Consider the following 24,864-nt stretch of genomic DNA (forward strand, 5'->3'; position numbering starts at 1 on the left):
CACTTCAGTCCCAGCCATCTAATGTAAAAAGGTATGATTTAATGAAGTAGCTCTTACTAAAGAGTACTTTCTTGATGAAATTTTCTCTGGCTATATTAGGCATATATCTAGTCAAATTCACAAATCAGCCCAAGTATAGAGAAGGGATTGCTCCTTAGCTTTAAAATTGAAATTATTTGAAGGTATCTGGATAGCTCAGTCAGTTGAGCATCCAACTCTTTTCTTTAGCTCAGGTCACGATCCCAGGGTCAAGGGATACAGCCCTGAGTCCGGCCCCATGCTAAGCATGCAGCTTGTTTAAGATTCTCTCTCCCTCTGCCCCTCTCCCCTGCTCATGCTCTCCCTCTCTCTCTCTCTCAAATTAAAAAAATATTGTTTTTAAATACTTATATTAAAGTGGAAAGAGTGAATTAAAATGATTGTTAAATATAAGCATAACCTTACTGAAAATTTAATGACAGTATTTTTATTAGCTTAATTTCTCACTATTTACTAGATGATTTTTTACCTACACTGCATTTGGAGCTAATTTTTATCCCAAAGCTAATATGCATAAATATTTAAACATTCTTGGGGCGCCTGGGTGGCGCAGTCGGTTAAGCGTCCGACTTCGGCCAGGTCACGATCTTGCGGTCCGTGAGTTCGAGCCCCGCCTCGGGCTCTGGGCTGATGGCTCTGAGCCTGGAGCCTGTTTCCGATTCTGTGTCTCCCTCTCTCTCTGCCCCTCCCCCGTTCTTGCTCTGTCTCTCTCTGTCCCAAAAATAAATAAAAACGTTGAAAAAAAATTAAAAAAAAAGATTTAAACATTCTTTAAATAATGAATATAAAATTACATTAATATTGTTTTTCTAAAAGTGTTTAATATCCATGGAAAGCCAGCCACCTACTAGTATACACGTAGTTTCTTCTTAACACTTCTCCCTTTGACCTTTTTATCTGTGTTTATTTCAGTTTTCATAAAATCATCCAATTTATTTTTTTTTATTTTAGAATGCCACAATGTGTACAATTTTCTAAACATAGACAGTAGTAGATCTTTTTTTCCTGCCTCCCTTATTTCAGGGGGAAATAATAGTCACAATTCAGAGAAAACAGATAAACAATTGCAAGTAAAAGATCTCTGGAGTTACTTAGTACATTGTATTCTGCTGTGTTTTTGCTAGAAAATCCATTTGTATCCTGAAATACTGGGCATATAACAGTTTAATGTATTGCTTACATATTCGGGACATATGTGCCTTTCATTGGGAAAGGAAGCCAAGCTCAGTGTAAGAGACAAATGCTATTCCAAGGCAAACTAAGTAGAAGAGACGCTGCATGCCCAATCAACTTAGCCTCTGGGCTGTGAGCATCTTCAAAGTAGCCACTAGGGTATATACTTAGTCTGTAGCTAGTCCATTGAGTTGCATTCCTATCCAGAAAATGATTGTCATAAAGCTTTGTCTTATTACTGAGAAATACACCACAGTATAGTAGCTACAGAAAGAAGGTATCCAGGGAGAGCCTAGCTGTTCAGGTAGATGCCTCTGGAAAGCAGCCAACAAGGCTGACTCAGGTGAAAGTTGCATTATTTATTTATGCTGAAAAGTGTAAAGAAGCTTGTTCCTGAGAATTTAATAAAGTGCTTTCATATAAGTTCCATTTCATTTTATATTCTGTTATGTCCTTCAATCAGGATGAATGTACTCTATCTTAACACAGAAAAGGTCTGGATTTTTACACATTCAAGATAGAATTCTTAAAGAAATATTCAATATCCTGCACTGCCTTTAGAATGTAACATCACATAAGAACAGAATGGTAAAATGAATTCAGTGTTGTGATAGCTGTGATTTTATAGACATTTCTTCTAGACTCTATTGATAATGGACACTATTTCATTACTATTAAAGTAGCTGATGCTGAACTGAGTCCTTAGTTACATTTTGGCAATCCTAAATTTGTGGATTTTAAAACTTTAATAATGTTACATAGGTTTTCAGAAAGACAAACATAAACATATTTATTCGTAATGAAATTGAAATAATCAGGATTAAGTAGATATTCAATTAGTATATTTATAAGCAATATAGAATTCAAGGTATAACTTATAGATGGCAAATATATTATAAATATTTTAAAGGACTAACTTTTTTTTTGCAATTATCAAGGCAATATAAAATATAAAAATACAGTATTAAAGACCAAGTATAGGTTTATAAACATAATTGAATATACAGAAAGGATATTTAGAATAGATCTTGAATTGGCAACGATCAGATTGAAAGCTCTTCCCAGTCATGGCCTGCTATTCTCAATGTTTATTCTAAGACAATTCCAGTCTGGCCATTGATTTTAAATTTTGAGTCAGTCACTTTCTCTATTCACATTTGACTTGATGTAAACTGGTGAATGTTCCAAATGAGGTAAAAACTATATTAGAATCCTTTCTAATTTTTTATAGCAAGGGTTTAATTAAAGTTTTATTGAGCACAGACAGATAATATGAGCACCAAATTTGTTTTTAATGCATTCACTTTCTCTATTTTCTTAATGGCTTTCTCAGGCTTGACTTGCCATTCTATATGGAATAGTAGAAATAGATCTATATAACACCACACAGTACAGTAGGAACTTGCCAGAAACAACAAAATTCTTTCTAAATTGGTTATCTTTGAATATATTCTACCCATGGTAGTAAGCCATGTACAAAGATCAAAAAAGTCGATATTTTGCTAATAATGTATAATCAGTAAAGACTTGACCAAATGGTGACTAGCTAATCAAAATCTACTATTGAACTTATACTGAAGAAGGGAGAAAAGAGGACCAATTAATGGTTAATGGGGTATATTTTAAACTAAATATGAATATATATTTTTTAAATAAACTTGCCCAGAGATTGAATGACATAAGTCCATTACCAAATACATAATCGGCATCTTAAATATAAAAGGATTAGACTTCACCTGCAACAGAATATCACACACACACACACAGACACACACACACACACACACACACACACACACACACATAATGAGCAAATGTATCGTGAGAAAAACTAATGCAAGGTCTGAAGAGATTTCCTTGACTTGGTACAAAGTTACCTTAATTAAGATATCTTGAAGACATTTGAAAAAAACATCACAATGTCACAAGGACCATGGCTATCTGTTCTTAACAGTCTTTGATTATAGTGGCCATATAAGTAACTGACTAAAACTTCTTGATTAATAAATTATCCAGAAAGAATTACACAGAAATATTGTGTAATATTATTTAACAATGCTTGAAGAAGAAGAAACAGCTTAATATGACTCAAATATGGGAAGGTTAGTAAGAATTAGTTTTACATGAAACTATAAAGTAGATGATTATGAATTTTTAGGACCATTGAATTATTGTGATGAATTTGAATGTGAACATAAAGGCAGTTGTAATTTTCATGTGGAGATTTTTTTTTTTTTTGGCCAAGTAAATGCCATTATTAGTGTATGCTGTAGAAAAGCAAATGGAAGAGGAATGTGAAGAGTGCAATAGAGTAGGAGAGCCTGGAACAGAGACTTTAGGTAAGAATTCAGGTAAGAGATAATGATCTACAGCTTGTGGTACCAGTAGTTGAGATTTATATAATAACCATGTTATATATCAGCCCCATATATTCATTGCCTAAGGAGAAACTTCAATCCATGACCATCTATTATATTTATTTTCTCTTCCTCCTTCTTGGCATTCAGGAAGGAGACAAACAGCTTATAAGGGAAACATCCACACATCAGCTGAATTCAGAACGCTATGTGCATACTTTCAAAGATTTATCGAATTTCTCAGGAGCCATCAATGTCACATATCGCTACTTAGCTGCCACACCTTTACAAAGAAAGCGTAAGTATCCCTACACTTTTAATTTTTTTTAATGTTTATCTATTTTTGAAGGAAAAAGAGACAGAGAGTGAGCGGGGGAGGAGCAGAGAGAGAGGGAGATACAGAATCCGAAGCAGGCTCCAGGCTCTGAGTTGTCAGCGCAGAGCCCAAAGCGGGGCTTGAACCCAACCAGGAGATCATGACCTGAGCTGAAATCGGTGGCTTAACCGACTGAGCCACGTAGGTGCCCATGATCCCTACACTTTTAAATCAAGAATATAGAACATAAAATATTCTTGTTTTAAAATAATGACAACCGGCTTCATTTGTAGAGCAATAAAATTTTATGGGCTTTATTTACTAATATAATATATTCTTTGGGAAACATTTCAATGTTTCTTCACAAATTGCAGTTACTCACTGATCCCATCCATGAATAATAATAAAAAAAGAAACTTTTTAACATGCCTAATTGTAATATAAACTTTCAAACAATTTATTTTAGAACCATGTAGAAAGACTGAGAAAAATAATTTTATTTAAAATTGTAAAGGTATATTTTAAAAACAACTATTCCCAATATTGATATATTTTGCAACTCTAATGCTTTGGTTTTTATGACTTGCCACCACTTTTGAAAAAGTGAAAGTCATTGTTTTAGTTTCCCAAGGTGCTATACCAAATTACTACAAGCGAGGTAGTGTAAAACGACAAAAATTTATTCTCTCGTGTTTCTGGAGACCAAATGTTCAAAATCAAGGTGCTGGCAGAGTCACTCTCCCTCTGAAAGTTAAGGGGAGAATCTTGTCTTGCCTCTTTCAGCTTCTGGTCACTCTTGGTGTTCTTTGGCTTGTAGGGACATAACTGTAATCCCAGCCCCCATCTCCACATGAACTTCTCTTGCTCTGTGTCTCTCTGTGTCCTCTCTTCTTCTTCAAGGACACCTGTCATTGAATTTAGAACCCACTCTCAATCTGATATGATTTATCTTAAGATCTTTCACTAATTACATCGGCAAAAACTCAATTTTTAAGTAAGGTCACATTCTGAGGTTGAATAGAAAAACTATTCAACTCACTACAGGCAGTTTGGATCTGAGAAGTAACATACTACACACACTTCATGGATTTCAAGATGCTATAGACTCTACAGAGTATAATGATCTAATTAATGTGCCACCAAGAAAATACACATTATCATTTTAATTGTAAGATGCCATCAATTGTAGGATTCAAACTGCTTTAAAAATGTCTCTGAAAAACATGACTCGTGGAATCAAGTAAACAAGTGATATCATGAATTTCTTAACAGATCTTGTGGAGACCATAGAAATCGAGTTCCCCATTAAGAAATGTTTGTACACGTGAGTCTGTGATCACCAGGTTGAGAAAATTTGTAACTTAATGCAGGTTTCTTTAGGTCGATCTTCCGTTCATTCCTTCATTCCAAATGTTGATTGCTCTTAAGCTTTCTTCTAATTGCATAAGTTTGCCACTGTTTATTTTTATCTCCATCTGTTACACTACCTTTGTGCAAACATTACTAATTCTCCCTCTCCATCCTCAGTTTACTAATGTGTGTTGGCACATATGCTGCTGCTTTATACAAAGAGGCGATACAAACAGAGGGTACAAGCAGCACATTTGGGATCTTGGCACCCTACGTCTCACGAAGTGTTAACACTTTGCACAGTTAACACATCTCCCTGTGATTTAGTTTCCTCATCTATAAAGTAGGAATGATGATAGGTGCAAAGCTATCCCAAAAGACTATTAGGAATTTTCAAGATAATTGCATAGGGTAAATTTTCAAGATAATTTCAAGGGTACAGTTCATAGACTCCTGCCTTTTATGTGGAAAGTAACCTGATACCATTGACTATTGTAAAAGCTATTAGTAAAGGCTGGTATCTTGAGTTTAATGGTACCAGAGAACATACTCATTTTTCAAAAGAAGTTAGTGTGGTAAATCCAGGTATTTAAACAAAATGTGTCCTTGTCTACCTCTCTGACAGACTAGTGAGAAAGATTTTTCTTGGACAGGGTTCTTTCAGTATTGTATAAGTCACAAGAAGCAGGTGTCTGTATTAAAACAGTGACCTCAGGGCACCTGCGTGGCTTGTCAGTTAAGTGTTGGACTCCTGCTTTTAGCTCAGGTTAGTAGATTGAGTCCCACATCAGGCTTGGCACAGAGCTAGGAGACTGCTTGGGATTTGTTCTCTCCACTCTCTGTGCCCCTGCCCCACTCATTCATTCTCTCTCTCTCTCTCTCTCTCTCTCTCAAAAATAAATAAACTTAAAAAAACAGTGATTTTGGTGAATATAAACATTTTCCTATTTTCCAAAAAGTGGTTATGAAATTTTATTCAGTTCTGAATCATGGTGAGAATCAGAGGTTTAAAAAGTGAAAATATTTCAATAAAAAGACATCCATACTTATTAGAACTAAACTGCCATTTCACAAGCTTTTACTTTATTTTCTACAAATATCCAGTTTCTAATTTTAGATTTTAGGTGTCTGAATAAAAATTTCCCCAGACAAAATTGCTGTAAAACTGTGTTTCAAAATAAGGAAAACGGGGATATTCATGTGTTGGAACAATGTACAACACATTTGAGTAACAATTCAGTTTTTAAAAAAGTAGTTATAATTTTGTTGGCATTCTAATTAAACTACTAGGTAAATTTCAAAATAAACTTGTGAAGTCCAATTATTAATTTTTCTGGTGCAAAATACTGACAGTGATCAAAGACAAATGAAAATGTTCCATGTTTTCTATGAAAAATGTAAAGATGTGTAAAAGAATAAGTGAGGCTTAATTTTCTTTTTTATCATTTGAGACCAGTTTGTCATCCTTAAGTGTGAATTCCCTTCTCCTTTTGCATTTTTTAATAGTGTGGATATTATCCAAACATCTATCTTCTTTAGTGGGCATATATGAGAGCATTAAGCTGTAAAACACCTTAAATCATATTTTTATTTCATAAACAAATGTTTACAGCAATAATGCTCATATGTCATTGTGCTTAAGAGACATTTTTTTTTCATAGAAAAATCAATTATGTATTAAGTACTATAGGCTTTATATGTTTAGCATAATACTTTAATCACAAAATATGCTATACATATCATTTACTAGATTTACCTAATACAGTAGCATGCCTAAGGGGAAAAGAGTTTTGTCTCTGTTATTCAAAGTCTATTTCACATTTAATTTGTCTTCCTTCTGAATTCTTTTGTTCAGGGTTTCTTACCATTGGACTGTCGTCAGTGAAACGCAAAAAAGGAAACTATTTACTTGAGACAATCAAGTCAATTTTTGAGCAGTCCAGCTACGAAGAGCTGAAGGAAATTTCAGTGGTGGTTCATCTAGCAGACTTTAATTCATCCTGGCGTGAGGTCATAGTCCAGGATATTACACAGAAATTTGCCCACCATATTATTGCAGGAAGATTAGTAGTTATACATGCTCCAGAGGAATATTACCCAATCCTGGATGGCCTTAAAAGAAATTACAATGATCCAGAAGACAGAGTCAGATTTCGTTCCAAGCAAAATGTAGACTATGCTTTTCTGCTTAATTTTTGTGCCAATACATCAGACTATTATGTAATGCTTGAAGATGATGTTCGATGTTCAAAAAATTTCTTAACTGCCATCAAGAAAGTCATTACATCCCTTGAAGGAACCTACTGGGTAACTCTTGAGTTCTCTAAGCTTGGCTACATTGGAAAACTTTATCATTCTCATGATCTCCCACGTTTGGCACACTTTTTATTAATGTTTTATCAAGAAATGCCTTGTGATTGGCTACTGACTCATTTTCGGGGTCTTTTAGCTCAGAAAAATGTGATCCGTTTTAAACCATCTCTCTTTCAGCACATGGGTTATTATTCATCATATAAAGGGACTGAGAATAAGCTGAAGGATGATGATTTTGAAGAAGAGTCATTTGACATCCCCGATAACCCTCCTGCAAATCTGTATACCAACATGAATGTTTTTGAAAATTATGAAGCAAGCAAGGCTTATAGTAGTGTCGATGAGTACTTTTGGGGAAAACCACCTTCAGCAGGAGACGTCTTTGTGATTATATTTGAAAATCCAATTTTAATTAAAAAAATTAAAGTGAGTACTGGAACAGAAGATCGGCAAAATGACATTTTGCATCATGGAGCCCTAGATGTTGGGGAAAACGTTATAGATTTCAAACAAAGTAGACAATGTGTTACTTACTTAAGACTAGGGGAATTCAAAAATGGAAACTTTGAAATGTCAGAGGTGAATCAAAAAATTCCATTTGATATACATTGTATAAGGATATATGTTACCAAGGCACAAAAGGAATGGCTGATTATTAGGAGTATTAGCATTTGGACTTTTTAGCCAATTAAACCAAGATGTCCAGTTCCTAAAACAGGCTTTCCTGTTTCCTTTTTTGCTACCTTCCTCTTTTGCTACTTTTGTCCTTTTGAGGAAAGGCAATGGATGAGACATTTTAAAAGAAAAGCCTAAGCATTTTTGCAGTTTTGATTTGCATATTGTCAACATAATTTTACTCCAATACACACTTGAGTTTATTTTAACTTCTGAAGTTGAGTATCAGTCCGTTGTGAATTTCATTTATATTTTTAATGTTATCGTGTTTGTTCCAAAATTTCAACTAAATGTCAAAAAGGTGACATGAAGGATTCAAAATGAGAAAATTTAGTTTGCTGGATGGTGAGTCTTAAAAAATAGTGGCCAACTGTATGCACTTCCTCAAGAATTGATAATTCATTATGTCATCAGATAGCTCTTATTAAGCATCTGTGTGAATATGCAGTTGGTTAGAATGATAATTTTTTTTCTTGTAAACATAGATTTTCATAGACTTCCAGGCATCTACAATGAATACCTCCTCATAGAAGTGATGTCTTTACAGCAAAATTTTATGTGTAGGTGAGGTTATGGAAAGAAAAGAAATGGCTTAAAAATATTTCTCCCATGATTATTTATATAAAAAGGGGCATTGTTCATTGTATAAAAACAATTGAGCACCTATTGTTAATAAATTTTCTGTGGGAAGCAGTCTTTTCTAGTTTCCCTTTTGCAAAAAAGAGTAGTTATGCTCGATATTTTCAAGTTATATTGGGTACCTACATTTAATAGAAGAAATTAGAGAAGGCCTATAGTTAGTTCATTCTTACATTTTCAGTGTATGCAGAAAATTTTTGAAATTGATTTTATATGTTTTGTATTAAAATTCATACAATTGAAATCGTTGTAATCTATCATATACTTTTTTTAGAGTTTAAATGGGCATCTTATAAAAGAGAAAAGTAGGAAACCAAGAAATCAGTTAACTTTTCTGTATTCACAGCGAGTTCATAGTAAAGCCAAAGCGAGAGATCGGATGTTCTGATATCCACAGTGCTCTTTCCCTCATGTGGAGATTGCTCCTCACATAAATTATGCTTTCTGTTCGCCTCTACATGAGTCTGAGATAATAAGTCATGCTATCTTGAAACAGCTAGTATAATTCTTTCATAAGTCTCATTTTCATTCTGTGGAATAAACCTAAAAGTGCCCGAAAGGATGCTCTTGTATATGCACCCAAATGGAGAACAAACTTTGCTAACTATTACTATAAGGGACTGGACAGTTGTGCTAAAACCATGTGTCCTATCAAAGCATTTCAGGACACCTTAGTGCATCGTAAAGACATTGGTTGTTCAGAATACCCTGAGGTTGTCGGATCCTCTGTATTTTTTGACAAACAGCAAAGATGAAGGTGCTTACTGTGAATATATGAAAAGTACTTCAGGTAAATTTATGGAGAGACTCAAATATATATGTTTTTATAGATTAGAAAGCATTTTATTCAATCTATCCAAATTGATTAAATTAGAAACTCATTAAAAAATTGGGAATTTTTTTCTTTTATTGATACAATAGCTACTGTGTATTTTTTGCATCCAGTTGCTATAGTAAAATAAAGAGAAAATGTGAATCTATAAATATTAATATTTCCTTGCACAACTGAGTCTTAAAGTCAAACGAAAAAATGAACACTGCCACTAAACTATAATCTTTGCCTTGATTTGGAGGATATTTGCCAGACACTTAAAGATATTCTGTTTTATTGGCTTTTATCATCCTTGTTCATTAACTGGCTAGTTGTATAATATTCTACATATATCTCAGAAATTACAGATAATCACTTTCTCCACTTTTAATGATAAAAGGTACACAACAAAGACATGTAATATCAAAGCTTAGGCAGACTCCTTGAAGTGATTGTAAACTTCATGGAGTCTGCCTAGGTTCTGAGAGTGTTTCCAAAGACCAGCCATTGATATCAGCTTCTAGAAAATGCTTCAAGAAATATTGCTGAGGGCGAAATTGAACATTTGCTAGAAAATTATAAATGTAAATGTGATTTAAAGTGGTTACATTTTATCTTAAGCTTGATCTTTTCATTATAGAACCCAGGTTTTAATAAGCTGGTCAATCACCTAAGGATGTGTCTATGTTTTTTTATAGATTAAGTGGAGGTCAACCTTTTTAAGGAAAGACTTGGACAAAGATTCTGTATTAGGGACACTGGGACAAATAACCTTTCTTTTTCAAAAAGATAATCTGACCAAGCATTCTTCACTTGATTCAATGTTGCATTTCCTATATTTAAAAGTTCTGAATAAGGCTCCTATAATCTTGTCTCCGAGACATAGAGCAAAAAGACACTTATTAGGTTTAATCATATTCAATATGTTATTAGGCATAATGTTCCATCAATGTCTCTCTTGGCAGTTTTTTAAAATATGTATATATATGAACATATACATATATATATATACATATATACACACACATACATATATATATACATATATATATGTATATATATATATAAAATTTTCTTTGTTACAAATATCTATTGAAAAAACACTGGAATGTAACATGACAGTTGAGGTATTTATTTGCTATGTAAATAAGATGCTGACAGGGTTCAAGCACAAAATATGTACCTTAAATAATGTCTCAGTTTGTTTATTGTGAACTGACTAAAAAGTTTATTTACATTTAAGATTCTTCTCCTTAAGGGAGCCTTCTCAGCATTTATGAACATCAAAGAAAAGCATTTGTAAAAGCACAATAAAAATATGGAAATTACACATTTTTGGAAAATACACATTATAGCAGCAATAACATGTCTAGGTATAAAAATACATAGCACTTTTGGAGTATCACTAAAAACCTATCAGCTTTTATAACATAGATATTTTCCAGATATAAAAATATAATTTAGAAACCAAGTATCATTTAAAACTACTTTTCTCATACAGCTACACTTATTAGACTAGAACATTCCATTTCTTACTGAACTATTGTTTCTGGGACTTTTTATAAAGCTATCATAGAAAGACTATAATGTACAATAATGGCATACAAACAAAACAAATATTCACAAATTATAAGAAAGGGAAAGCACTTGGTCTTCTAAATGTCCATATGGCACAATATTTGCCAGTTTGTCAACATGTTCTTTAGAATGTGGTGCCCTGGATTAATATGGAAAACACTACTCTCAGTGTCCTCTCACATATGATGATAAGAGCGTGATTCTCTTCCTTTGCCTTTTCAGTATTTCCATAATAGAGTTTAAGATTACATTCATTTTTATCACCATACTATCGACTAATAGAGCTCACCTTCAAACTTCATGACATTTATTACTGAAAAAACATGATTTGCCATTTTGTATATGTTCAATCAATTCTTTGAATGTTTCTTTTAAATTTTAATGTTAATTTCAAGAAAATTTCAGTGTTTCTTCTGATCCATGGTCCCATACTTTCCTGCTCTTGACTCCATCATTGAGGATTTTAACATAGCTCCCCAGCTTTATGTTACCACAAATTTGATATGTGTGCCTTTTTTTCCTCTCAGGAGATACAATGGAAGGGTCACATAGACCTGAGTTTGAAATCCAGTTTTGCAATTACTGATTGCCTCCAGATATGAGGAAAGTTATTTAACCCTTTTGAATCTTAGTACCTACATCTATAAAATTGAAATAATTTTACCTTGTAGGCTGTTAGAACTGAAAATGAGATAACAAACTAATCAATCAAGAAACATGTTTCCTCTCTTTTTAGCCATATTAGATATGTAAGAAAAGATATGGCCCTTCAAAACACGACCAGAGGCCATCGTCCTGATCAATATCATAAATTCCATTATCTTTTTGAAATCTGATTCTGACCACCTTTTTATATTTATATGGTCCAAAAAATGTCATGTACAATCATGTAAATGCCTTCTTAAAATCAAGATAGTCCTGTCATTTTATTATATTACTCTAGAAACCTCATCCAAAATTTGTATCTTTTGTTCTTAATATTCTCATTGTATTAATGATCATTAATTTTTAAGAAATCTAGACATTTTTTGAAAATTTAAGTAAAAAAGGCTTTTTGTAATTTCTAAAATTTTACTCGAGGTGAAGTTATCAGAATCTTTTTTTTTTTAATATCAAGTTTCTGTTCTTTGGTATTTTTTCCATTACTGGTAAAAGTTTTAAGTGCACTGGCTTATAAATTATCCGGGCTATGATGTTGAAACTTGAAAACAGGCAGTATACGTCCTTTTCTACCATGACATTGCTTAGAATTCTACTGCTTTGAATTTCTTCTCTGTTCATTTCAGGATTATTCTTGTTAGAAGGAAGAAGGTCATAACAAAACATAATTTGATTAGTTCTTGTTCTTTGTTTTTTGTTTGCTTTTAACTCTTTTTTAAAAATGTTTGAAAATTATCACATCATTGCATAGATGGTTATGTGGATCTCCATCTAGGTAGATCTCTATCAGTGTGTGTGTGTCTGTGTGTGTGTATGAGTACACCTATATGTATACATATACATATGTGTGTATACCCGTAGATATCACTGTGTGTGTATATATTTGAATATATGTCCATTTGAGTGCATTTGTATGCTTGTGAGAGCAAGAGGACAGAGAAAAGGATTGAGAGATGTGTGTATCCTTAGTATTATTTGTGACCTCCACACCTCTACTTATTCTTGGCTTTAGTTTTCCTAACACACTGTCTTCCTGGTTTTGTCCCCCTTCTGAACTGGCTTTTGGTTACATGTCCTTAACATTTTATACATCACATTCTTTAAAAATCATAATTCCTTACGAATTTTTTTACAACCTCTTAGATTCTCTAAATTTCTTAAAAGTTTATTTGTTTATTAGAGGATCCCATGTCTCTCCAAACAGGATTTCACTTTTAGAATTTAGAGTTTAAATTTATTTTATTTTAATTTCTTGACATTTGAAGTCTAAAATATAAGTTGCAAAGCATTCTCTTTCTAAACTATAAATACTATGAAAACAAGGTCATACTTTCCCCAAATTCTTGTCTCTTCCACCTCATTAATCTACTCATCCTGGTTACTGTGATTTAAGTCCACAGTAGTACTCCCTTCATTAATTCCAAAACCTTCTGAGATGTATTAATGTTCTATTTTGAACATTGAAATTGAAATGTAGATTTGAGGCCATTTTCTAGATAATTGGATATGAACATCTATTCTGAAAAACATACATTTTTGAGACCAAAGTTCTTATTTGAACTATTGTTCCAGCTTCCCATTTTACTGCCTAGGTAGTCTCTTCAAAATTTTTCCCCAAAATTCATTTTATTATAAGAGTGATAAAATGAGTCAAATTTTTATGCTCATAGAAAAATATAATCATATTAAAAATATAGTATGTTCAAATTTCATGTCTTCTTGGAAGAAAAGTAATACCCTAAATAGCCATCTCTTTAAATAGCTGAATTAAAGATACATTGATAAGATTCTCAATATTTTTTCCTTTTAAAATGAAAATTTTATAAGGTATATACTCATTAAATTTAATATGTAGGAAATTATAATTTTATTTAATGATTGTTTAAGGGTGACCAATGACAACGAATAAACAGCATTCGAAACCTTAGCCTATACTTTCAACATACTATGTGTTATTACAGCTTTAACTACCATAGCCAATGTAACTTACAATCATTCTGCCTAGCTGCAGATAAATACAACTTTAATGCATAAATAATCAAAACTCAATGCATAAAAAATGTTTGCACTCATAATTGAAAGCTAACTATTGCAAAAATATTTAAAATATTTAATTTAATGTCTACTCAAAGATTTGGAAGAAATGTAAAGAACTTTTCTCTTCTCCCTTCTTGCTCACTTCACCATCTATTACCAAGGATATAGAATATCTGAAGTACTGCACAGATATATATGGCAATCCCGCTTTCAATACCCAAGGTTTTAAATTCTATTACAAAGCAAACATTTACAAAATGCTTTTATTGTAATTTCATCTAAGTCAATTTTCTTATTCAACTTACTCTGCAATATGTCCCTAACTTTTTTGAAAACAGTTCTTAAAAAATTAAATGCATACTTTTCCCCATGAAATGCTTCATACTGGCTTCACTCTTTGGCATGTCTTATTTTCCTATCTTTAAATAATCTATCTTTCCCTCCTAGTTTTAAACATATTGATAGTCTGCCACACTTAAGCATTGTTATTTCACACTGTTTACTTTATCCATAAGTGGAGTACATTTCTAAAAAGTTAAAATAGTGATCTTGATTCCTTTACCATTGACTGTCTTTTTAAATGTTATTCCCTCCTATTACAAAATGAATACAAGAACTTAAACTACATTTTACACTTTAACAATTAATATTACAAAAGGTATTGGGAGTTTACACCTTTATATGTTTTTGTACCACATTGGACATATTTTGAATTATAATTCAAATAATTTTACTATTTATTTAACAAAAGAATAAACATAAGAAGGATGATTCCCCAAAAACTCATTTCCTTGATTTATAAATCAACCTAAGACAGTTATTTTCAAAAGGGCAATGGATTTCTGCTAACAGGATGAATGATGTTTTTTTTTTCCCTAAATGAAAATATCTATAACCTTAGCTTTGTATAGAATTACAATAAAGAAACTTTCTCATATGAAGTAAATATCCAAATTAAAAATATAAAAGTCCCATTAATGCAATTTTCACCTCAAATGTTCACCATTTCTTAAGCTCTAAGTCATATGTAATTGGGCACAAAAACTTTGTTTATTGTATATGGAATCTTTATCCACCATAATTTAGTAATCAATCATGACCTCATTAATGTCCTTGAAAATCAATTAAGAGAAGTAATTATATTGGAAAATCATTTGATAAATTTGTCAGTAATAGTGAAGAAGTTTTCTATGATTTAAGTGTGTATTTGAAATATCTATAATTTAAAGGTTGGAGGCACAGTCACTTAAATCCATTAAGCCCAAGTGTATATTTCTACCCTCTTTCTGCTGACTTACTGTAACCAGTCTTGAACACAGTCAAAGCAGGCAAGAAACATCCACTCAAAATACTCCATCCTATCACGTCATAATCAAATGAGCCACGATAACAGCCTCTCACTAATTTAACTCCAACTGGTGATGAGATACTCCTTTCAAATAAGTTCTCTGAGGAGAACTTGCTGAGCACCCTGGGAAGGTAAAAATCACAGCAGAGGTGGTGGTACATACCTAAGCTGGAAGGATTCAGAAGGAAAGGTTTTCTTCATGATTTTGCCTTAAGTAAGTTCTTACCTTTCCTCTCAGAGATACAAATGATCATGACTTAAATTTTTAGTCTGTACTATCCCTCAGATTTTACTCAAGCACATCAAAATGCATTTATGAGAGTGTCAAAAGACTAAGTGCAAATTTAGTATTTTTACTTACTTGACCAAATAAATCAGAATTCCAGATTAGACTCGAAGGTCTATTTTGTTTGCCACTTTACTACATGGATAAATTCTTCTCTTCCATGGGATGTTACAACAAGATGTCTAAAGTAAGTTGGGTAATGAAGAATTGGAGTCATGTGTTTTTTATAAAACTGATAAAAAAATGTAAGTGCCTTCTAGATAAAGCAACCTGAGCTGACCATCTTTGAGAAGTGAAAAGATATTTTGCAGTATTTCTTTCTGGTAAATATCTCAGTTGACTAAACCAATTTAATGTAGCTGGAGCTACACATTATTAATCAGCATACCACCAGGTAAAAAGGTGCTTAATAAATAATGATCTGATGCACGACTGAAAACAGCAATCATAAACACCCTTCATATGGTGTGACCCTAACATGTAATATTTTGTTTTAGAAGAAGAAAGTAACATTTGCTAAGTTATTTTGATAATATTTACTGTATTTTTATGAATATACTTAAAATATTACTATCAATGTAAATTTTATCATGAATAACTAAATTTATTATAAATATTTAAAATTTTCACCATTTTTCTGATTTTCATTAGTAAATTTAATAACAACTGTTGTAATTGCTCTCACAATATTAGATTTTGAAAAGCACGATTTTACTTAACACAACAGGCTACTGCTTCATTATATTTTAATCTCATAAGTATGCAATCGGTTTTGCGTTTTTAGTCACAGGTTTTAGAAGTCATAGAGGTAGACACTGTTTAGATTCAAAAACACATTTTTAGTAAGTTAAATATCAACTTTATGTAACATGTCAACATTCTAAATTAGTCAATTTATTGGTCTTGCCACATAGAATATAATGCAAAACATTGATCATTTTTATTTGAATTTCTTAAAATTCCTCCATTTGATTTCACAGAAAATTAATATCTGAATCTTAAAAGCACTGCAAATTTGAAATAATCGAAGTATGGTAAGTTCAAGTAGTTAAATCATTAATTTTTTTCATAGTGTATTCAGGACAGATAGTTTATTGAAATGAACGCACAGTTTATTGAAATGAATGAAGACAGTTATGTCCATGTAGACGTAAAAGTAACAAGAAATATATTGTAGGGTTATAGTGAGATTATCCTCACTAAGCATTCACAGGTTTTAAAGTAGTGTAAGAGGATTTTTAAGTAATGTGTCTAATTCATAATCACTTCAATGGCTTTCAGTGACTTGACCCAATAATTTAAGTTATATTTCCAGATCACAAGAAAAAAAAACAAATTTTGCCAATTTCATAATACATTCAAGTTTATTTTTAATAGAATTTATTATATTACTCACGTCTACCAGATAATTCATAATTCACCAGTTGCTTCCATCCTTAATGAAATTGCCTATTAATCTATTGGAGAGATATAAAAATATAAAAAATCAGATGTTGGTCATTATGCAAACTAAACCACTAGAAGAATTATTGGATTTTATCCCATTTAATTAAAGAGTGACCTAGGAAAGACATTCAGTTCCCTCTATTAACTCTTAATTAATTTTAGTAAATTAATAATATTTCTTTAACATTGAGTAATGAAATCATGATGTTAATAATTCATATTTAGTGGAAGGTAAAAGAGGAGGCCACAGAGTGAGGTTAAGAGATTTAGTTAGTTTATTTAGTTAGTTTTAGTTCCAAAGAATAGGCATCTGTGCTAATAAGAAGAGGAAACAAAAATGAATCTTCTCCAATTTACAGATCATTTAACGTAGGTTCAGCACCCAGAATAACTCTCACATGTAAGCAACATGTTTTACGCAACTATGAGACACAGTGAGACTTCATGTTCATTTCATTATTTTATTTAATAGGTAAAACAATCATATGAGATAGGAACTATTATTAAACCTAAGAACATATGGGGAAATTGTGTTTTACAAACCTGTCCAAAGTCATATAACTAGTAAGTGGCAGACAGGGGATCCTATTTTGGGTCTGTGTAATTCAAAAGTCTATGTTTCTAAATACCTCCTAGTTATGATAAAAATATATTGACAATGCATATGGCTATAAAATGACTATCTAGAAAACATGACTATATTAAAAATAATGTAAAGTTTTAAAATGAATTTAGATAATTATAAGCCCTTCAAGGGAAATATTTGTACGCAATTTTTAAAACTTGAGTATCTAAGATACTTGCTTCTATAATGTAGTTCACTGAACACCATTTACAGCCTGGAAATCTAACTCTTTTTTTTTTCCTAATTTTAGTTATTTAAGAGAGAAATGAAACTCATGGATTCCGGGTAGATTAAAGGGCTCCAAAAGTTGTAAATTTGAATGAATGCATTAAACGATGGTCTTTTGTAACACCAGACTAAAATCAGACCTTAAATCTGCAAATTGGTGGTTTGGCAATATGTGTATAACATTTTTGGTTGATTAAATGAATTTTCAACTTCTCAGCTAATATATTAGAAAGATTATAAGACACTGACAAACTCTAAAGCTTCATTTATTAGCTTAGCACTTACATGTATTAAGTGCTTAATATGTAATGGGTATTCTCCTAATGGGTACATTAAAATGATAGTTATCGCAAATCATTATGTAAAAGAATCACCTAGTTTATTCAAAATACATATGCCAGGCTACTAGATTCTTAACAGTAGACCTGAGATGGGTCTACAAATTGGCATTTTTAATGTATTTCAGTTAACACTCATGCAGGTGGTGCCTGAACTTTTTTTAGAAACACTGTATTGAACCCTTAAAACTCTGTCAAGTAGAAATGACTATAATTCTTCACAGATGAGATATTTCAGGGTTAGAGTTAAGTAATTTTTTCAAGTTCACACAGTAGAGATGAATCAAACTTCTGACCTTATGAGTGAAATCCTAAACCCAACTCTTTAAACTCTGTTATTCTCTATTCATATTTATCTAAAGTAGGTTTTTTTTTAAAAAATTAATGTTTATTTTTGAGAGAGACAGAGAGACAGAGCATGAGAGGGGGAGGGGCAGAGAGAGAGGGAGACACAGAATCCGAAGCAGGCTCCAGACTCCGAACCATCAGCACAGAGCCCAAGGCAGGGCTGGAACTCATGGACTGTGAGATCATGACCTGAGCTGAAGTTGGACGCTTAACCAACTGAGCCACCCAGGAGCCCCTAAAGTTAAGTCTGACTGCTTGTTACCATCACCAGGGAAACATTTTACCCATTCCTGAGCTCTGCTCTCAGAGAGTTTATCATAATTTTTCTAGAGTTTCTAAGAATCAGTATTTTAAAAAGGAAATTCTTCCTAAATGATCCTAATGTGAATCCATAATTAGGAAAACTGTACAATTAAGAATCGTTGAACAATGGTAAATTCCAAAGTTTATCATTTACCCAAGTTGGAAAGGTCATAGATTAGGAGACAAGGTGGATAGTGTAGATTTTCCTTTGTCACTCCCTGTCCTGTTAGGTTATTAGGTTATTTCAAGTTTATTTATTTATTTTGAGAGAGATAGAGACAGAGAGAGAGAGAAAACATGTGCAAGCTGGGAAGGGGCAGAGAGAGAGAGAGAGAGAGACAAAGAGAGAGAGAATCCCAAGCAGGCTCCATGCTGTGTCAGTATGGAGCCCAATGTGAGGCTTGATCCCATGAACCAGAAGATCATGATCTGAATCCGAAACCAAGAGTCTGAGGCTGAACTGAGTCACCCAGGCTCCCCTTAGATTATTTCAATACTCTTATAGTTGGATTGAAAAAATAGAAGCTCCAGGTAAACAGAATCTCCAGGTAAAACAGAATCTCCAGGTAAAAAAAAGTGGCTTTTTCTCTCAATGGAAAGGCTTCTTAACACTCTGAGCTCATTTTTTATGTTGGACTCACGTGATTTTCAGATTTGATCTACATAAAATTAGAGTTTCAGGAACATTCATTTGTGTCACTTAGTTGCTCTTAGCAAGTATTACCAGAAATATCAGTTATTAAGCTTAAGTTTATGGATTTTATATACTTAAAACATAATGTGTGGAGATTTTGTATAGTTATTTGATAGTCTCAATACAGCCAATGTAATCTTTAAGCTTCCTATTAACTTAAGAGAAAAAACATTTTCCTCTAAGATGAATCAAAACCTGTTTTTTGTCAAACACCACTTAAACCAAAGGATTTATAATTAAATACCTTCGATTAATAGATTATGACTCTGAAATGCCGGAAGTTTTAACAAAAATGTCTGAGGATTTATTCCTAGTTATTATAAAAGAAGAAACACAAATCAAAAATTATTTCATCAGCATCTAATGCTCTGTCTACCAAGACTAATAAATAAATTCACTAATAAACAAAGAAAAAGACTACCTTGATTAAATACCCTGAAGCCTTACGCAACCCAGAAGTTCCATAGTAGTAAACAATGGGTGATGGGTGATAGAAAAACTTCTGTCAGTTTTAAGAAAAGAAACCTGCAGCATCATACAGAAGCCTAGCAAAAACAAGAGAAAGTGAGAGAAGATGGTTGAATCAGATAGGAGTCAATATGAGTGAATAGTTAGAGAATGGCCTATGATAGAATATCACTTTTTTAATCTTAATATTATTGTTATTTGGTTTTCTGATAATATAAAAGTGAATGTTTTATAACTATTGGATGCAATCTCAGGTAATATAACCATAATGTAAACTTTGGGACTAATAGGAAAACCAGGCACCACATTGACCCTTTCAATTGTTCTACACAACTAAATGTCATTTATTTATCAGCTATTTAGTGAATGTCCCTGTGGTCTAGGTGTGCCCCCTTTTCTATCATAGACTTATAAGACAGTCTTGTGCAACTTTACTAAATAGATATATTCTATGAAAGTCTACTTTTAAACGCAGAAACAATTCGCATAAGTGAAAACATGATTAATTTGATAATTTTAGAACTGTGGGTTTGGTATGAACCACGACTCAAACAATTGAACAAAATCAGTCAATTTTAAATGAGTTTCACTTAATACATAGATGAAGGTTCTAATCATTCAGAATATAGGAGAAGTTCAGTTTCAGATTCAAGTTTTCACTTCAAGAAATCACACTTATTCATAATTACTCTTTCCCTAGATCTTAGAATGGTTGCTGTTCACTTGTTCAGTGACCTTTTTGCCAAGTTTATGATTTTTATAATGGCACAAAGCAACAAGAAATGTTAAAGGCAATAGGTGTTATGAAGAATTCTCTTGCAACATTGAACAACTCTTTCTAATTGAGTGAAAAATATGTCTACAGAGGTTAATGCACATTTCATGAGCTTTCATCTGACATACCAGGAAGAATTTGTGACCTCCATATTTGACAGAGAATAAAAGGCTTCAAGCTCTACATAATAATCTGAGGAAGATCAGTGATAGTTTATTAGCATTTCTCAAGGGCTTCCTGCAGTCTTACTATTTTGCCTGAAAAATGAGGCCAATAATAGGAATTTTAGGCATCAAGCCACAGATGAGATACCTTTCTCAGGGTGGAGGTTTTTTTTTTTTTTTTTTTTTTTTTTTTTTTTTTTAACAAATTGCATTATCTAAGTGGCAAGTAATTCTACTTATCCATACGAATGACTCTGTAGGAAAAAAATATATATGGGTGCTGATAATAGTTTCTCCTTTACCTTACAAATGTCAGAAGAAACAAATAGGTGAAAGTTTAAGATCAAGCTACAATGTTGGGAAAAAACAATTATAGTTTTCCTAGGAGCTGCAGATTTTTGGCCTGTATATCAGATAACAGTGTATCACCTTCCATAAATGGTTAATGATGTCTTTATCAGTAAATATATTTGCCCTAATCTAGTCAATTTCTTTCACCTGGATTTCCTTATGGTTAAAGCATAGTTTATTCAAGATAACAATCTAGTTTGAAGGATGTTGCCTAAGGTCCTGAAATAGAATGATGCCCGGTATAAAAATCCTGAAAATTCTCTCCATAACCAGCATGTTATAATTCTAAGGCCAATGTAACCATTAAAACTTTACATAGCCATACAGAAAATATATTATACTTATGTCTTACATTTTCACAAAATAAAATATTTGAGAGTTAAATTAGAAAATTTCCATGAGGAATTTTGTCAGTGGTACAACAGAGAAGGGTAAATTGTATCTATGTGTGGCATTTTTATAATTATACAACCTAATCATTGTAGTTTTATTATCTTTTCATCAATTTTCATCATATGATAGTGATACTGCTTTTCTATTATTAATACCAGACATTCTTTTATGTTACTCCGCCTGATTTTATTTTTCTGATTATTTGGTTTTTCTAAACTATAATCTCAGTTATAACCTGAGAACTACAGAAAACACTGGCAATTTAGGAGTATCACATTGGGGCAATTATTATGAATATTATGCATCTAGTATGCTTTTTTTTTCAATTTTTCTTTGTTATATCCAAGCACTTTCTTTTGTTTTCCCATGGTTCACTCTAATTTCTTCATTTTAACACTAGGCAAAATCTACTTGCTTTAACACTCTTGTACACATGCCATCCAAAAATCAGGAAGCATCTCGTAAGTAAGGATGATGTTCCAAATAGTTCCTATCCCCACAATCACCAGCATTTGGAACTACAGAACAATCACATACCTGTTCAGTACATAAAACCACTCAGTTTGCTTGGAGGCAGAACCATTCTTATTTCCTCCTTAATCATTCACCTCCTTACAAATGTGGGAAAGAAAAGCTACCATTTTTCTCATCCATAACTGCAGTTATCCAATGAGTTTCAATTCTTTTTTTTTAATATACATCGTTTATTTTAAGCAAATTCCCTCCTACCATTCCACTTCCTTTTGTTTTACTTATTGCTGGTTTGACAGCTTATATGATTTAACATATATTTTAATTTCATATTTTCTGTCCCAGAGCCCACTTACACAGTAAAGCAAGATCTGCTCTGCCATTTCAATGATCATGATCTATACTGCATCATCTATACCACTAAAAATCTTTGAACTTTGGTAATACCTATTCAAATCATTTTGATGGACATGTTTCATTGATAGTTACATTCTGGGAGCATATCAGGGCTAATAGTCAATACTCTCTTGGTCTGTCAACCACAAGGGTTTGTTGAGAATCAAATCCAATGGTCTTTGACTTGGTGTTTATGAATCAAGGTAAACCCAAGTATAGTTATTAATGGATCTTTAAACTTCTAGAATTTCTAATAAAGTGTGTGTGTGTGTGTGCGCATGCAAGTTTTCTGGACAGAATGTCTCTATTTTCATCATATTGTCAAGTTTCATGACCCTCAAATGGTTAAGAACCACTAAGTATACATGAGTCATCCTACAAGAATATTTTTCTATGCAAAAATGTTGTGTTTATTCCACAAGAAAAAAAGCCATGGAACAATCTGTGCTTTTTAAATAATCACAAGATATCAAAATCTAATTCTTCCACTTTAAACATTTAGGTTTTTATTTTGTAACAACCTCCAGAAACCATTTGGAATTACACAAATAATATATCAATGAAAGATGCTGATAGCCCATGAAACAAAAAAAAAAACCTTTTTTTCCAATGGCAATACAAAATCAGTATTACTTTAGCATATGGACAACTGTTTTAAAGAATTTGTTAATTGTATATTAATTGTATTTTTATAAGACACTTTACTATTGGAAAGGACCAATGTTTTAACTCTAGTAAATATTTGTTTTTTGTGCAGTGTTTCTGTGAGGTAAGAATAAAAGCTTAAGAAGTAAATACCTCACAATATTAATATAAACAACTAAGTGTTTTGATTCAATTTTTCAGTCAATTACATGATAGCTTGTTTTTTAGTGAATTGAGTAAAAATAAAGGTTTTTTTAATGGATAAGTTATTTCATTTCCCTTAAAAATAAAATATATTGGGATTAATCAAATTAATAACACTTTATTTTCATCCTATATAAAATGTAGTTGAAGACAAAGACATACAAATCATGTATGAATGCAATTTGCAGTTTATTCCTAATTGAATATACTTACACAATCTGTCATCTTTCACTTCTTCCTCCACTCAGTCCTGTAATACAGTTATTACTTATTTGACAACATGATTTGTAAAATAGATATAATAATAGTAATAATATAGTGTTGAGTTTTTGTGAGGACCAAAAAGTAAACAGTCAATATTCAATTATTGTTAATACTTTATTACCTAAGCAATTACATAATGCAATTTTACTTTTAAAAAAATTTTTAATGTTTTATTTATTTTTGAGACAGAGAGAGACAGAGCATGAGCAGGGGAGGGGCAGAGAGAGAGAGAGGAAGACACAGATTATGAAGCAGGCTCCAGGCTCCGAGCTGTCAGCACAGAGCACAGAGCTGGACGCAGGGGCTCAAACTCACAAATCTGAGCCGAAGTCGGATACTTAACTGACTGAGCCACCCAGGCGCCCCAATGCAATTTTACTTTATTCAACCTTGTAAATTATTTTTGTTATTTAAACCATTGGTTTAGCAATTACACATTTGCATTAAAATGGTCAAAGCAGTCACATCTGATTTCAGATATTGAGTTTATTCTGAGAGTATCAGAAACAAAAGATATGGTGGGATATTTAGAACAGAAAATGTATGATAGTATTATAAGGAAAGTATTTGACACTTATCATGAGGTGACAGGCTACACTGGACTGTACTAACTCTAGAAAACCTTCCACATTTTTTCCTATACATACCATCTGGTGCTTATCAAGCTCAATGACTCAAGAACTTCTTTTCCCATACAAATCTTTTAATGTCTTTGGATGGTGTTTATAAATTGCAGTTTTAAAAGTTTCTAGGGGGGCGCCTGGGTGTCGCAGTCGGTTAAGCGTCCGACTTCAGCCAGGTCACGATCTCGCGGTCCGTGAGTTCGAGCCCCGCATCAGGCTCTGGGCTGATGGCTCAGAGCCTGGAGCCTGTTTCCGATTCTGTGTCTCCCTCTCTCTCTGCTCCTCCCCCGTTCATGCTCTGTCTCTCTCTGTCCCAAAAATAAATAAACGTTGAAAAAAAAAATTAAAAAAAAAAGTTTCTAGGCATGCTGTAACTATATCCTACTGCTGTGTTTTCCACATGTCTCAGTCAGGTATACAAAAAGAATGAATAAAACTGGACATAACTCACAGTCTTACTACTCTGATGATGGGGAATCATTTCTGACAATGAGTAATCAATTCTTACTTCACGAGCTCCGTGATCACAAAATAATGTTAGGATTT

The 24,864-nt window shown here is 32.5% G+C and overlaps 1 protein-coding gene across 7 annotated transcripts in view; it reads left to right on the top strand.

Annotated features, from left to right (window-relative positions):
- MGAT4C (MGAT4 family member C) overlaps positions 1-11,160 on the top strand; it is a 738,623-nt gene extending 727,463 nt beyond the window's left edge. For all 7 annotated transcript variants that reach the window (XM_040491285.1, XM_040491286.1, XM_040491287.1 and 4 more), the window contains 2 exons: positions 3,720-3,867; positions 7,091-11,160. In XM_040491285.1, coding sequence (XP_040347219.1) covers positions 3,720-3,867; positions 7,091-8,232 — 1,290 coding nt within the window. In that variant the 3' untranslated portion in view covers positions 8,233-11,160. The remainder of the gene's footprint in view (positions 1-3,719; positions 3,868-7,090) is intronic.
- Positions 11,161-24,864: the final 13,704 nt, after the last annotated feature.

The sequence above is a fragment of the Herpailurus yagouaroundi genome, unplaced genomic scaffold (assembly GCF_014898765.1).
Source record: "Herpailurus yagouaroundi ecotype Mexico unplaced genomic scaffold, PumYag 182, whole genome shotgun sequence".
Lineage (NCBI taxonomy): Eukaryota > Metazoa > Chordata > Mammalia > Carnivora > Felidae > Herpailurus > Herpailurus yagouaroundi.